This window comes from Podarcis pityusensis (assembly GCF_964106645.2).
Source record: "Podarcis pityusensis genome assembly, chromosome: 14".
Taxonomy (NCBI): Eukaryota; Metazoa; Chordata; class Lepidosauria; order Squamata; family Lacertidae; genus Podarcis; species Podarcis pityusensis.
In genome coordinates this window covers 23,597,944-23,610,154 of record NC_138039.1, presented here as the reverse complement: position 1 = coordinate 23,610,154, position 12,211 = coordinate 23,597,944, and the positions used below count along the sequence as shown (strand labels likewise).

At 50.7% G+C, this 12,211-nt stretch overlaps 1 protein-coding gene across 2 annotated transcripts in view; it reads left to right on the top strand.

Moving 5' to 3' along the window:
• The window catches only part of PKD1 (polycystin 1, transient receptor potential channel interacting), a 110,232-nt gene that overhangs the window by 93,438 nt on the left and 4,583 nt on the right, over positions 1–12,211 (top strand). For both annotated transcript variants that reach the window (XM_080981663.1, XM_080981662.1), the window contains exons 32-45: positions 438–487; positions 857–1,059; positions 2,230–2,335; positions 2,456–2,583; positions 3,875–4,077; positions 4,331–4,525; positions 5,209–5,348; positions 5,780–5,907; positions 7,097–7,271; positions 8,176–8,301; positions 8,628–8,802; positions 9,507–9,794; positions 10,800–10,934; positions 11,259–11,576. In XM_080981663.1, coding sequence (XP_080837789.1) covers positions 438–487; positions 857–1,059; positions 2,230–2,335; positions 2,456–2,583; positions 3,875–4,077; positions 4,331–4,525; positions 5,209–5,348; positions 5,780–5,907; positions 7,097–7,271; positions 8,176–8,301; positions 8,628–8,802; positions 9,507–9,794; positions 10,800–10,934; positions 11,259–11,576 — 2,370 coding nt within the window. The remainder of the gene's footprint in view (positions 1–437; positions 488–856; positions 1,060–2,229; positions 2,336–2,455; positions 2,584–3,874; positions 4,078–4,330; positions 4,526–5,208; positions 5,349–5,779; positions 5,908–7,096; positions 7,272–8,175; positions 8,302–8,627; positions 8,803–9,506; positions 9,795–10,799; positions 10,935–11,258; positions 11,577–12,211) is intronic.

Sequence of the window (12,211 nt, the reverse complement as noted above, 5' to 3'; positions counted from 1 at the left end):
CTCAGATCTGTGTCCTTTTACCTCATTCAGCAGTGGAGAGCCCCTGGCCCTCGTGATGTTGCTGGTCTCTCAATTCCCATCCTTATTATTAATATTACTACATTAATATTCCATATTTGCTCCAAGGAGCATTAAAGTGGTGTACTTGGTTCTGCCCCCTCTCCATTTTATCTTCGCAACAACTTTGTGAGGTGGGTTAGGCTGAGAGATAAGGTCCTTGAGGTCCTGAACTTCCATCATCCCTGACCCATTGACCTTGCTGACTAGAGCTGATGGATGGGGTTGGAGTCCAGCAAGATCTGAGTGAGGGGCTCGTGTCAGTTGCCTGTGGCCTAGTGTCCAATGTATAGTCTTCACAGTGGTCCTCCCTAAGGGGCTGCATTGATCCCAAAGAACCAAGGCTGGCTGAGCAGTGAACCCTCTTTCCTTCCCTACAGGCCTTTTCAGAGCAGACCAAAACAGATTTGTTCCTGGACGATTCGAAAAGGTAAATGGGATTTATTTATTTGTTGCATTTATATCCCGCCTTTCCTTCAAGGTGCTGCATGTGGTTCTCTTCCCATTTTATCCTCACAACAACTCTGTGAGGGGAGGTTAGGCTGAGAGACTGTGGCAGGCCCAGGGTCTCCCAGTGAGTTTCATGGCATAACAGGGATTTGAAACCGGGTCTCGCAGGTCCTAGGTCCAGCACTCTGACCACTACACCACACTGTCTCTCTGAGATGTATGTATTTGGCTTCAGTTTGGGCTGTGAGGTCAGCTTGAAGAGGAGGATTGTATTTATTAAAGAGCTCTGCCTAAGGGTGTTCCTTGTTCCCGTGCTCATCCTTCCTCTCTGCTCTTGTTTCTGCCTCAGCCTAATACGGTGGCACTCCAACGAGGCCCTGCTCAACTGGCCCGACCTGCTCAGCAACCCTTCCATCATGGGCAACACAATCCAGAAGCTGAAGAGGGGCAGGACCAGTCGCCATCTTGGCCTGGAGGCTCCCTTGGCAGCTGAGGAGGACAGTTTGTCGCTTGGCTTCCCGCAAGCTCAGGCCAGATACTTCTCAGCTTCAGGTATGAGGCGGGTGGACAGGAAAACAGTCCAAATCTGAATGGCTTCATAAAGGATTCTTTGCCACAAACATTTACTTCTCTTTAACGCAGAGGTCGTGGATGGCGCTGTGGGTAAAACCTCAGCGCCTAGGACCTGCCAATCGCATGGTCTGCGGTTCGAATCCCCGCGGCAGGGTGCGCTCCCGCTGCTCGGTCCCAGCGCCTGCCAACCTAGCAGTTCGAAAGCACCCCCGGGTGCAAGTAGATAAATAGGGACCGCTTACTAGCGGGAAGGTAAACAGCGTTTTCGTGTGTGCTGCGCTGGCTTGCCAGAGCAGCTTTGTCACGCTGGCCACGTGACCCGGAAGTGTGTGCGGACAGCGCAGGCTCCCGGCCTCTAGAGTGAGATGAGCGCACAACCCTAGAGTCTGTCAAGACCGGCCCGTACGGGCAGGGGTACCTTTACCTTTACTTTAACACAGAGGTGGGGAACCTGTGGCCCTCCAGGTGTTGCTGGACTACAACTCTCATCTTCCCTGACTGTGTGGGCTGCTGGGAGCTGGAGTCTTAACATTGAGAGGGCTGCAGCTTCCCTTCTGAGGTTTGCCAGGTGCCCTGAATAGTCAGGAACAAGAGATTTGCTGCCTGAGATGAAGGACTAGCAGAGAATCTAGAGGGGCCATTGCATCTGATTTCAACCCTGGCATCGGGATATTGATCTACATGCTTCCCGAGGGTAGCCTGCTACCTGAGGAAGTGCAGAGCAGGATAGATTAGGGGATTTAAGCAGAATTGGGGGTTGGGAGGTGCTGCCACCCTCTGGTACCTGTTGTCTTAGGGAGGTGACACTCCGCTCAATAGTAGGTCCAGCCCTGTTAACCTGAGTGCTGTTTATACGGAGGAGTGGAAGGAACAAAGGAAGGATATACTTGTGCAGTTGAAGAAAGACAGAGTAAGAATGTGTGAGAGGCAGAGGGTTCACTTCCCCCCTTTCTAGGGCATTCACGTCCACCGCACGCAGCATAGGGCCAAGGAGGACTCTCAGAGATTGCTGCATGGGAGAACCAGCCTTTAGCAAATCTGTTCTGCATGTATTTGCAAAGTAACACATATGCCCCACACAGTAGCTGCTACAAGCACACTTCCATGTTGCTAACATATCTTGATGTGACACGTGTTTCTTGGTCGCAGATGAAGATCTGATCCGGCAGATTCTCACCGATGGAGCTGGCAGCCTTTCCCACCCTCAGGAAATGGGACCATACCCCAGGGTTGAAACTGACCTCATCTCAGGGCTGTAAGTCTCCCATGACAGAGGAGGTAGTGCTGCTGGTGCTTGTGCATGAGGCCAGTTGCTTACTGACCCCCATCCCAAAGGAGATGCAGTGCTTAACGCCTTTGTGGTTTTTTCTGGCAGATCCAGCATGCTTGGGGAGAAGACAGAGACTATCATGATGCAGCGGCTGACCGAGAAAGGGCAGAATGTAGTAGCAGCAGCAGCCCCTGGCAGAGAACTGAACCGCTCAGCCAAATCAACGCGAACAGGTAGGGTGGGATATGGCAATTGGTGACCAGCTTGGAAGTGGGATTGTGGAAGTGGGTGGGGAATGCACAGACCTCTAGACCCATCATGTCACCTTCACTTTCCAGTCATGCCTAGGCCAGCATCTTCCTCCCAGAGACTGAGCCACCTCCCATCCCCTTGTGATAGGATTTCTTCTAAACCAGTGGTTTCCAAGCTTTTTCCAGCCACTGCCCCCTTAGTTCCATAAATTCATCCCTGCGTCCCCTACCCTATGAAAAGCATTATTCATTATAGCAATTTTCACAGCCCTCTAAGGAAGATAATAACACAATAAAATTCAAAACAATTAATTGCACAGTTATTCAAAATCCGGTTAAAACTATTTAGTTTAATTAATTCCAGAGAGTTAATGAACTTGATCCAGTGATGTCAGCTTTTCAAAGTATGGTAGCCATTTACACCTTCAATGCCCCTGTGCTGCCCCCAGGTAATCCCATCACCCCCTAGGGGGTGGTACCACCCACTATGGGAACCACTGATATGAATTCCGTCACCTTCAGCTTATCACACGCCCACTCTGCCTCAGCTGAAGACCTCCTCTATTGCGTTGGAAGAGTCAGAACAGTGCGTAGTTAAACTATGGAACTCGCACCCGCAAGAGGCAGTGATGGCCACCCACTTGGATGGCTCTGAAAGAGGAGGAGACAAATTCATGGAGGATGATTGGACTATCCGTGCCTACTAGCCATGATGGGTATGTTCTGCCCCTACGGTCAGAGGCAGGAATGCTTCTGAATACCGGTTCCTGGAAACTACAGCAGGAGAGAGTGCTCTTGTGCTTGGATCCTTCTTGTGGGTGTCCCATAATGGGCTTACGGTAGGCCACTGTGAAAACAGGAAGCTAGGCTCTTGGCTTGCTCCAGCAGGCTCTTCTTACGTTCTTACATCCTCCCCTCATGCACCATTCTATGGAATGAAGCCAGATTACTGACTCCTGTAACTCTATGGATGCGCAACCTTTCGTGAGGGCATCTACCCAGCCCCTGTGGTGCTTCTTACCACTTCTGTTGCAGCACCAGGACAGGTTGTGCAGATCTTGAGAAAAATAACAAGTAATTGGGTACACTCTTCCAAATGCCATCTTTCCCCCTCTATTTATATAAAAGGGTTCTAAACTTTTAAGAATTGTGCAGGCCCTGCCTTGCATGTGTAGCATGCAGCTGCTCTCCCTGCCCCACAGAAGCAGACTGAATAAAGCAAACCAGCCCCTGCTCACCACTTCTGTCTTGTGTGTGTGTGTGTCTTCTGCAGTCACAGATCATGCTCTCCGGAAGCGCCTGCTTCCCTTCTGGTGCTCCTACCTGGCCCATGCCATCAGCCTGGCCTGCCTGGTCATCTGCTTTGGAGTCTCTGTGTGGATTGGAGTGGGTTTCACCTCCAGCGTGGCCCTCATGTGGCTCATCTCAGGGATTTTTAGCTTCCTCTCCTCCTTCTTGCTGTGGGAACCATCCAAGGTAGGCTCTGATGGAGGCTCAGCGGGAGAGGGGAGAGGTTGCTTCCGGACAATTCCAGGTTGCCATTCCAACCCATGTCCCATTTCCGATTGAGGAGCATATAAATAGAAATAAAACCAACCGCCAAAGTTTCTCGGCAGTGGACATGAGAATTACAATTCATGGATGTGTCTCGGACCCACTGATGACTTGTGCACTGGTCAAGTGGTCCAAGAAGCCACCTCCCTGAACGTTCTCCCTCTGCCCTGCCCAGGTTCTGCTGGAGGCCCTCTACTTCTCACTGGTGGCCAAGCGCCTGCATCCCGAGGAGGACGACACTCTGGTGGAGTACCCGTTCGTGGAGCACGTGTCGGAGAAGATTGGCCGGGTCCGGCCCCCTCAGGGATTCGCTCTCTTTCAAGCCAAGGAAGAGGCCAAGAAAGTGAAGCTTCTGCACGGCCTGCTCAAGGTGAAGAGGGGGAGCTGCTGCCAGTTTGTGGCATCTGATGCATTTTAGGAGGGAGACTTGCAAGGGAGGGGATGAGGAGGAGGAGGGCAGGCCCTGTGTGCCTTCCAGACAACACTGGGCACTTTGAAAGCTCAATGGCAGAGCAACTGCTTTAGAATGTCGCGGATTCAATCCCCAATGGCTTTTCCAGGGAGGACTGGACAAGACTCCTTGCCTAAAATCCTTAAGAGCTTAAATGGACCCATGGTCTGACTTGAGATAAGGCAGCTTTCCATAGGGAGAGGAGCACAGAAGACAGGCTGAAGCTCAGTGGTAGAGCAGTTGCTCTGCAGGCAGATGGTCCCAAGTTGAATCCCCTATGCCATCTCCTGGTAGGACTGGAGAGACTCCCTGGATGCAGTCCTGGAGAGCCTCTGCTGCCACTCAGTGTGTCAACAGTGCTTAAGCTACATGGACCAATGGTCCAACTCAGCATAAGGCAGCTTTCTATGTTCCAAGGAGGGCTCATCCAACAGCTCCCAATCTAAGGAGCATCCCTGTGCATGGTGGTCCCACTCCAAGGGCGGGCAGGGGGTGAGATTCTGCTGGTTTGTGCAACCTGTGGGTGGCTCTTCTGCTGAGGCAGCCACAGGCGGTTCCCAGCAAGAGAGCAAATCAGATCCTCCGTCTGTCATCCCTGCTAGAACTTCTTCATCTACATGCTGTTCCTCCTGGCGACCCTCCTGACCAACTATGGCGATGCTTCGCACAACAGCCGGGCGTTCCTCTTGCAGAGCTCCATCAAGCAGCAGCTGGGCAGTGAGCAGTTCCTGAGCATCAAGAGGTATTTCAGCATAGCTCAGCTGCTGCTCAGGTCTCCAGCCCCATGTTTGGAAACGTTCCTCTTCAGCACTCTGCTCAGCTTTGCTGCTGGGAATTGCAGTCCCAAACAGCCGTACTGCCTGGGGCTGATGGGGAAAAAATGTCTGGTGTTCACAAGGTTGGGGAAGAGGGGGGTAGACAATACATAATTTGATGGACCAGGGATCTGACTCAGTGTTAGTCAGCTTCCCTGCATAAGTGATGTCGTATTGTAGGGACAGAAACTCCTTGCCGGGCCCAAGAAATTCCTCTTTCCTCTTTGCCACGGAAACTGGTGACTACTGAAGTCTGAACCATTCAGTTTTGGTTGGTTAATGCCAAAATGGCTGCAGAATTGCAAAGTCTCCACTCAACCGCCTCCTTCCTTTTTCTCTTCCCACCGTGCCTGCACAGATCTGACGAGTTCTGGGTCTGGATGTCCCAAGGGCTGTTGCCCTATCTCTACAACAACCAGTCAGGCCAGGGAAGTTACAGTGTCACCCTGGGGTCCCCACGGCTGCGGCAGATCCGCCTCCAAGAAGGTAGGTGGGAGATCCTCATTAAGATGGTCCTGGATGGGGTCAAACTCCCCTGGAGGTTCATGTGTGCCACTTGGGAGCACTCCTGGGTCCATTACTGGATCACCAGAGGCACAAGTGGCCTCTGTAGCTTCTTCTACCAGCTGTGGCTGGTGGCCTAGCTGTGACCTGATTTGGATGGGAAGGTCATGGCTTCATTGAACTCTGTTCCAGTAGCCTCTAGGTTAGGCAACTGTAATGTACTGCACATGAGGCTGCCTTTGAAGATTGTTCAGAATCTGCAGCTACTGTAGAGTTTGGCAGCTAGATTATTTCTGTAAGTGAAGCAGTTTCCTGTCTCTGCAGGACTCACAACAATGGTGGTGGTGTGTGAGCCTCTGTTGTCATGCGCAGCCTTGAAGCATCTAGAACAGCCTTCAGTAACCTGACACCCACCAGATATTGCTAGTCCCCAGCTCCCATAAGTTCCAGCATCTTACAGCCATGCTGGGATGGGGGTGATGGGAGTTATAGTCCAAAAGATTGTAGGGCACCAGGCTGGCAAAGGCAGATCCAAAATGATTTAATCTCCCAGCACCTCTTGCTAACCCTCTGGGGTCTGACTGGCAATTTGTAGTCTGTGCAGACAACCAACAGTGTCAGGCCCAGGTGGTGGACGGCCTTGCCTTCCATGGAACAAGCCTTGACTAGCAAGCAACTCTTTTGATTGCTTGCCTCTCTCGATTCTGCACCTGGAAATTGTAACACAGGATGCTGCCATTTTAGATGCTCTTCTCGAAAGCCAGAGGCTGTAATTTTGGGAACGTTTGAGAGATGGAAGTAGAAATATATAATAAATTCACACACATACACATTTCTTTTATATATAGATTCAGGCACACACAACAAGCCTTTTAAGCAGATATCTTTCCTAGTCCGTTTCTGCATGAGAATTGTTTGTAGATGTATTAATTGCTTTTATATTCCACCTTTCCTTCCAAACACTAAACAAACAAATCAGTACTTCCAGCCTTCCCTTCACCAAACGGTCACAGGGCATGTTACATAAAATGTATTGCCATTTAAAGCAATTTACACTGGAACCCTAAGTTAAAACCTCAGAACTAAGCAAGGTCATCAAAATAATAATGCAGCAATATCATCACAGCAGTGCGACCAATGGAGAACCCTTTTCTGACTGCTTTTTTTCCAGCGGAGTGTCCCAGTTCCGTCCGCCATATCCTTAGTAGGACCGATCCATCTGCAACCGGGGGGAAATGCATCCTTGGCTCAGACAGCTTTGACACGGCCAGTTACGCAGTAGGCTGGAAGAGTGTTGCCGGCAACTTCACACAATCATGGACTTACTCGCCACCTGATCTGCCAGGGTAAGATGCACTAGATTCCTCCTGCACATCCCTTGCAAAAATCAGAGGAAGGGCGTTTCCTGCCAGCTCCCTGTATCTTCTTCTTCAAAAAAAATTAAAAATCCCTTTATTATCATTACTAGCAACCCAAAAGTACGATAGCAGGGTATACCATCATGCCACATACAAAGCAAACAAGCAATTATTAATAAGAGAAAGAAATGGTGCCACACCTATATAACTCAAGAAATCCAGATTTCCCAAGCTGGCAGGGATGGTGAATGTTGAGCATCTAAGTCCAAAGCATTGGAAATAAAACCCCACCAGATGTCCTAAAAGTGTTCTGGATCCTCCATCCCCCTAGAAACACACAGCCTGTGTGTAATTTCCCCCACAGTAACTGAAGTCCATAAGTTCCTATCCCACAAAGGCAAATGTAGATTTCTCAAGGTTTTCCATTGCTGAGCTATTGAAATCCTGGCTGCAGCTAACATTCATGTCAAAAGCTCTTTAGGGCAACAAGCTTTTGCGTTGTTTGTCCACATGTTCAATAATGACAGTTGTGGAGAAGCCCAAATAGGTGATTTAATTACATTAGATACTTCTTGATATACTTGAGCCCAGAATAGTGAAACCTGAGGGCATCATCCCCTCTTTTTCAGTTCTCATCTCTTCCCCTCGCTCCCAATGCATTTGGGCATATGAACAGAAGCTCACAACAAAGGACAGAAGTGTGTGAGACACTGTGGCAAGAGCAGACAGGGCCCATTCTTGTCCTCCAGTTAAATTTCAGACATTTTCAGTCAGGAGATGGACTGAGCAGAGCAGAGCACCAGGCCCTGCCAATGCACGGAAGACAAGGGACCAGACGAATTCCATCCAGGCCTCGGCTTGACCTATAGGCCTGGCCCTGCTTCTCTTTCAGGGCCTGGTACTGGGGCTACCTCTCCTTCTATGACAGTGGTGGTTATGTCCAGGATCTGGGGACAACTCTGGAAGAAAGCAGGGCTCGCTTGGAGATCCTCCAGCGGAACAACTGGATCAGCAACGTGTAAGCATGTTGGGGGAATCGGTGCCTCGGATAAGACCGATCTGGGGGGCTAGGCAGACTCGCTCATCCAACAAGTAGACCTGAACCATCCTGTTCAGTCCTTCTCTTAACACAGGACGCTGCTATATCTTCTTTGCTGGACTGCAGAAGCTCCAAGGTTTGGTCCCCAACATCTGTAGATAAGGGTGGGAGAGACTCCCAGGCTGGAACCTTGGAGTACTGCTGCCTGTCAGTGTCGACAGTACTGAGTTAGATGGACCAACTCTGTATAAGGCAGCTTCCTATGTTATTCTTCTGCTGCTGACCCACTTTTCTACCTCCTGCAGGAGCCGAGCAGTCTTTGTGGAGCTGGCCCAGTACAACCCCGGTTTGGGCCTCCATGCGGTCATCACACTCAGGCTGGAGTTCCCCGTAGTGAAGCACGCGCTGCCGGCCGTGGCTGTGGCTGCTCTCCCGCCCCTTCCGCTTAGCCAGGGAGTCACGCTGCAGCTCCTCATGATGGTCAGTCCGAAAGAAAGGTTTCTCTCACCTCTTCCCAGAGGATCTTTCTTCCAACTGGGGAGCACATAGATGCTGTTGCTTCTCCTGTTTACACTGTTTTATTTAGTGCCAACCACATGAAGAATTTGAGTATGGGAAGGGATGAGGATAGGTGTCACCTGTTGAGGCATTGTCCTCCTTTCCCAACATGGTACCCTCTGGATGTTTTGGACTATGGTTCCCATAAGCCCCAAACATGATGCTGGGGCTGATGGGAGCTGTAGTCCAAAACATGGCTGTGCTAGTTAAGGATTGGGGTGGGAGCTGCAGTCCTAAAATATATGGAGAGCACCAAGTTGCAGAAGGCTGCTTCAGGGCACACAGAGTTGTTAACAATGGAGATTGTACTCTTTTTATAGACTCCAATAAGGGAATCAAAGCAGGGAAGGAACATACATAGTTCTACTTTCTGTCCAATAAAGTTTAAAATTTGTATTAAATTCCACACTGGAGAGCTCACATCCCCTAATAAGCAGAAACGCATACAAGCCTGGGGTTGTTTCCAATGGAAGTCCTACACAGAGTAGAACCATTGGCAATACTAAGCATGGCACACTTGGGCCTGTTCAGTTCAATGAGTCTCCTCTTGAGTAGGCCATTCTTGGCTGCTAACCTGGAAGCTGCCATCTCCGTGGCACTAACAGACTCTTTCTCCCCCGATCCAGGTCTTCTTCATGATTGTGGTCGTCTACTTTGTGGTCTCAGAGTCTCTCTCCATCCAGAAGGCAGGCCGGGCCTATTTTGCCAGCGTGGGCAGCTACTGGCAGTGGCTACTCATCCTTCTGACCACTGGCACCGTGGTCGTCCACTTGAGCCAGGTCACCCTGGCCAACCGGCAGTGGGCCAAGTACCTGAGAGACAAGCAGGGCTTCACCAGCTTCTACCAGGTGGCTTCTCTTCACACCGCCTTCCGCTGCCTGGCGGCCTGCCTCCTCTTCATGCTGACAGTCAAGGTACAGTTTGATCATTGGCATGCATGGTGCAGACCTCCCTTTTGATGCATTTCAGGAAAAGAAGCCAGGGACAATGCCTGTTTGGTTACTGCTTCAGGGAACAGAAGAGCGAGGCGAGGCAGGCTTCCCAAACAGATGTTTCTCCCACTGGCACTCACCATTGGCCATGCTGGCTGGCTGGTGGGAGCATTGGGAACCCCCCAACATCTGATAGGCAGCAGTCTGGGGAAGGCTGCCTAAAAGTGAGGAGAGATGCAGCCAAATTAGACAGACATACTGGTGAATCGAAGCCATCTCAGCAAATTGCAGAGGTGGGGAACCTGTGGCCCTTCAGGATGTTGTTGGACTTCAACTCCCAGCAGCCAGCATGGCCAGTGATGGGAGTTGTAGTTCAGCAATCTCACCTCTTCTTTCATACTTCAGGAGGGCTGGCTGACTTTTCCTTTTTCCTAAAGATTTGCCATGTAGAACTGCTTTGGGGCTTGTGAGGGGATGAGAAAGAGCCTTCATGGGATTGAGCGACTCAGCAGAAGACAGAACCAACTTCTGCTTAAACATTGTGGCCAGCAGAGGGCAAAGAGCCTCAGCCCTTAAGTGCAGCAAGATTGGCTTTGGACATGTTAAGCCCATTTCTTCTCTAGCAAGAATTGGAAGAAACGAATCACCTATAAGAGTTTTACTGTCCTGTCAGGAGAGGGAGTTGTGGTCCCTTTCAGAGAGGAGCATGGATTTATTTATTTCTAGCCTTCAAGGCAAAACATTTCCAGAGCAGCTTACAGTGTGATTTTAAAAAGAAACCTTTAAAAACAACAGAAAAGAATTCCTTTGGAGATTTAACAGTCTGGGAGAATACAAAGGTCTTCATCTGGTGCCCAGAGAGACAGAGCAGGTGTCAGCAGACACCCCCGCCACCCCCCAAAATGGCCCTTCAGACTGCAAAGGGGCCAGTTCATGGGGTGCCAAGTGCTTTAAACAGGCTTCTGTTCTCATCTTCCTTCCCTACAGGCTTCCCAACAGCTGCGCTTCATCCGCCAATGGTCCACTTTTGGCAAGACTTTGCAGAGTTCTACGAAGGAGCTTTTTGCTGCAGGGCTGGCCTTCACAATCCTGACTCTGGCTTATGCACAGCTCGGCTTCCTGGTAAGCCTGCAGGCAGAGAGAAGGGCGGGTTGACTAGTTTGGCCAGGTTCTCTCCAAAAGCCAGCTTAGAGGCTTCTGCCGCCATGCCCCCAGATGCCTTTGGACTACAACTCCCATCGTCCCCAAGCCTTGTCCATACCACCTGCTAGGGTTGATGGGAGTTGAAATCCAAGAGCACATCTGGAGAGCCACAAGGTGCTCTAGGGACTAAGCCTCCCCACACACACAAGCAACAGCAGCACGTGAAATGGGACATGGTTGCCCACAACGGCAACCCACATAGAGCTAATATTCAGACTTCTGCTGTGTCTCCTTTTTGCCCAGCTCTTCTCCCACTCCGAGGCCTTCCCCAGCTTCCCCAGGACTCTCCAGCTCCTTTTCACCGCCTTCTGCAGCAGCAGCAGCAGCAGCCTGCCCCTCTTCCTCCCCGAATCCGTGGGGCTCTCCCACCTCTTCTACGCCAGCTACGTCATGCTGGAGCTGTGGGTGGTCCTGCGGCTCTTTGCCGCGGTGCTCATCCACCACTACCGCGAGACCCGCTTCGAGATGTACCGGCCAGCCTTCGAGTCCCAGGACTACGAGATGGTGGAGCTCTTTGTCCGGAGGCTCAAAATGTGGATGGGGTTCACCAAAGCCAAGGAGGTAAACCCCGCTTCCCCCAAAAAGTTGTGCTTGAGGGTGGGGGTATGTGCGCTATGCAGTTGCTCTCCAAACTCTTGGGAAAAACTCTTCCAGACTAGCCCTCTCCCTTATGCAAGGTCTGTTGTGATGATACTACTACTTTTAAAAGTCTGGCCAAAGGCAGAAAAGACACATTCTGCAACCTGCATAAATTATGCACAGTTTCCTATTCTGCATAATTTATTCTGTTTTGCTAGTCATGGAGAGGACTGCTGTCCCATCCCCAAACACTTCCAGGGCAGCTAAGGTGCTGTTTGTGTAAAGGAAGCTGTGATGATGGTGGAGCTGAAGTTCTACACCCAAATACCATGTTCTCTGGAACAGCAGGAGACGTGCAGCTTCCTGCACCCTCTGGCGCTTGGTGTGCCAGACCAGAATTACAGGAAGCCAATTTAAACTTGGTTGTGCATCAAAGCCAGGGACCTTTGGGGGTGCTGCTGCTACCCTGTGTCCCAAAAGGGATGGTGTCAGGCAAGGGAGGGTTTCTGAGACACCAACAATGAGACAGCTGGGAGCAAAACTCATGGCTTTGGCTTCTCTGCCAGCCTTTTGCTCTGTAAAACAGTCCCAGCCATTGAAACGACCCCTTTCTGTCC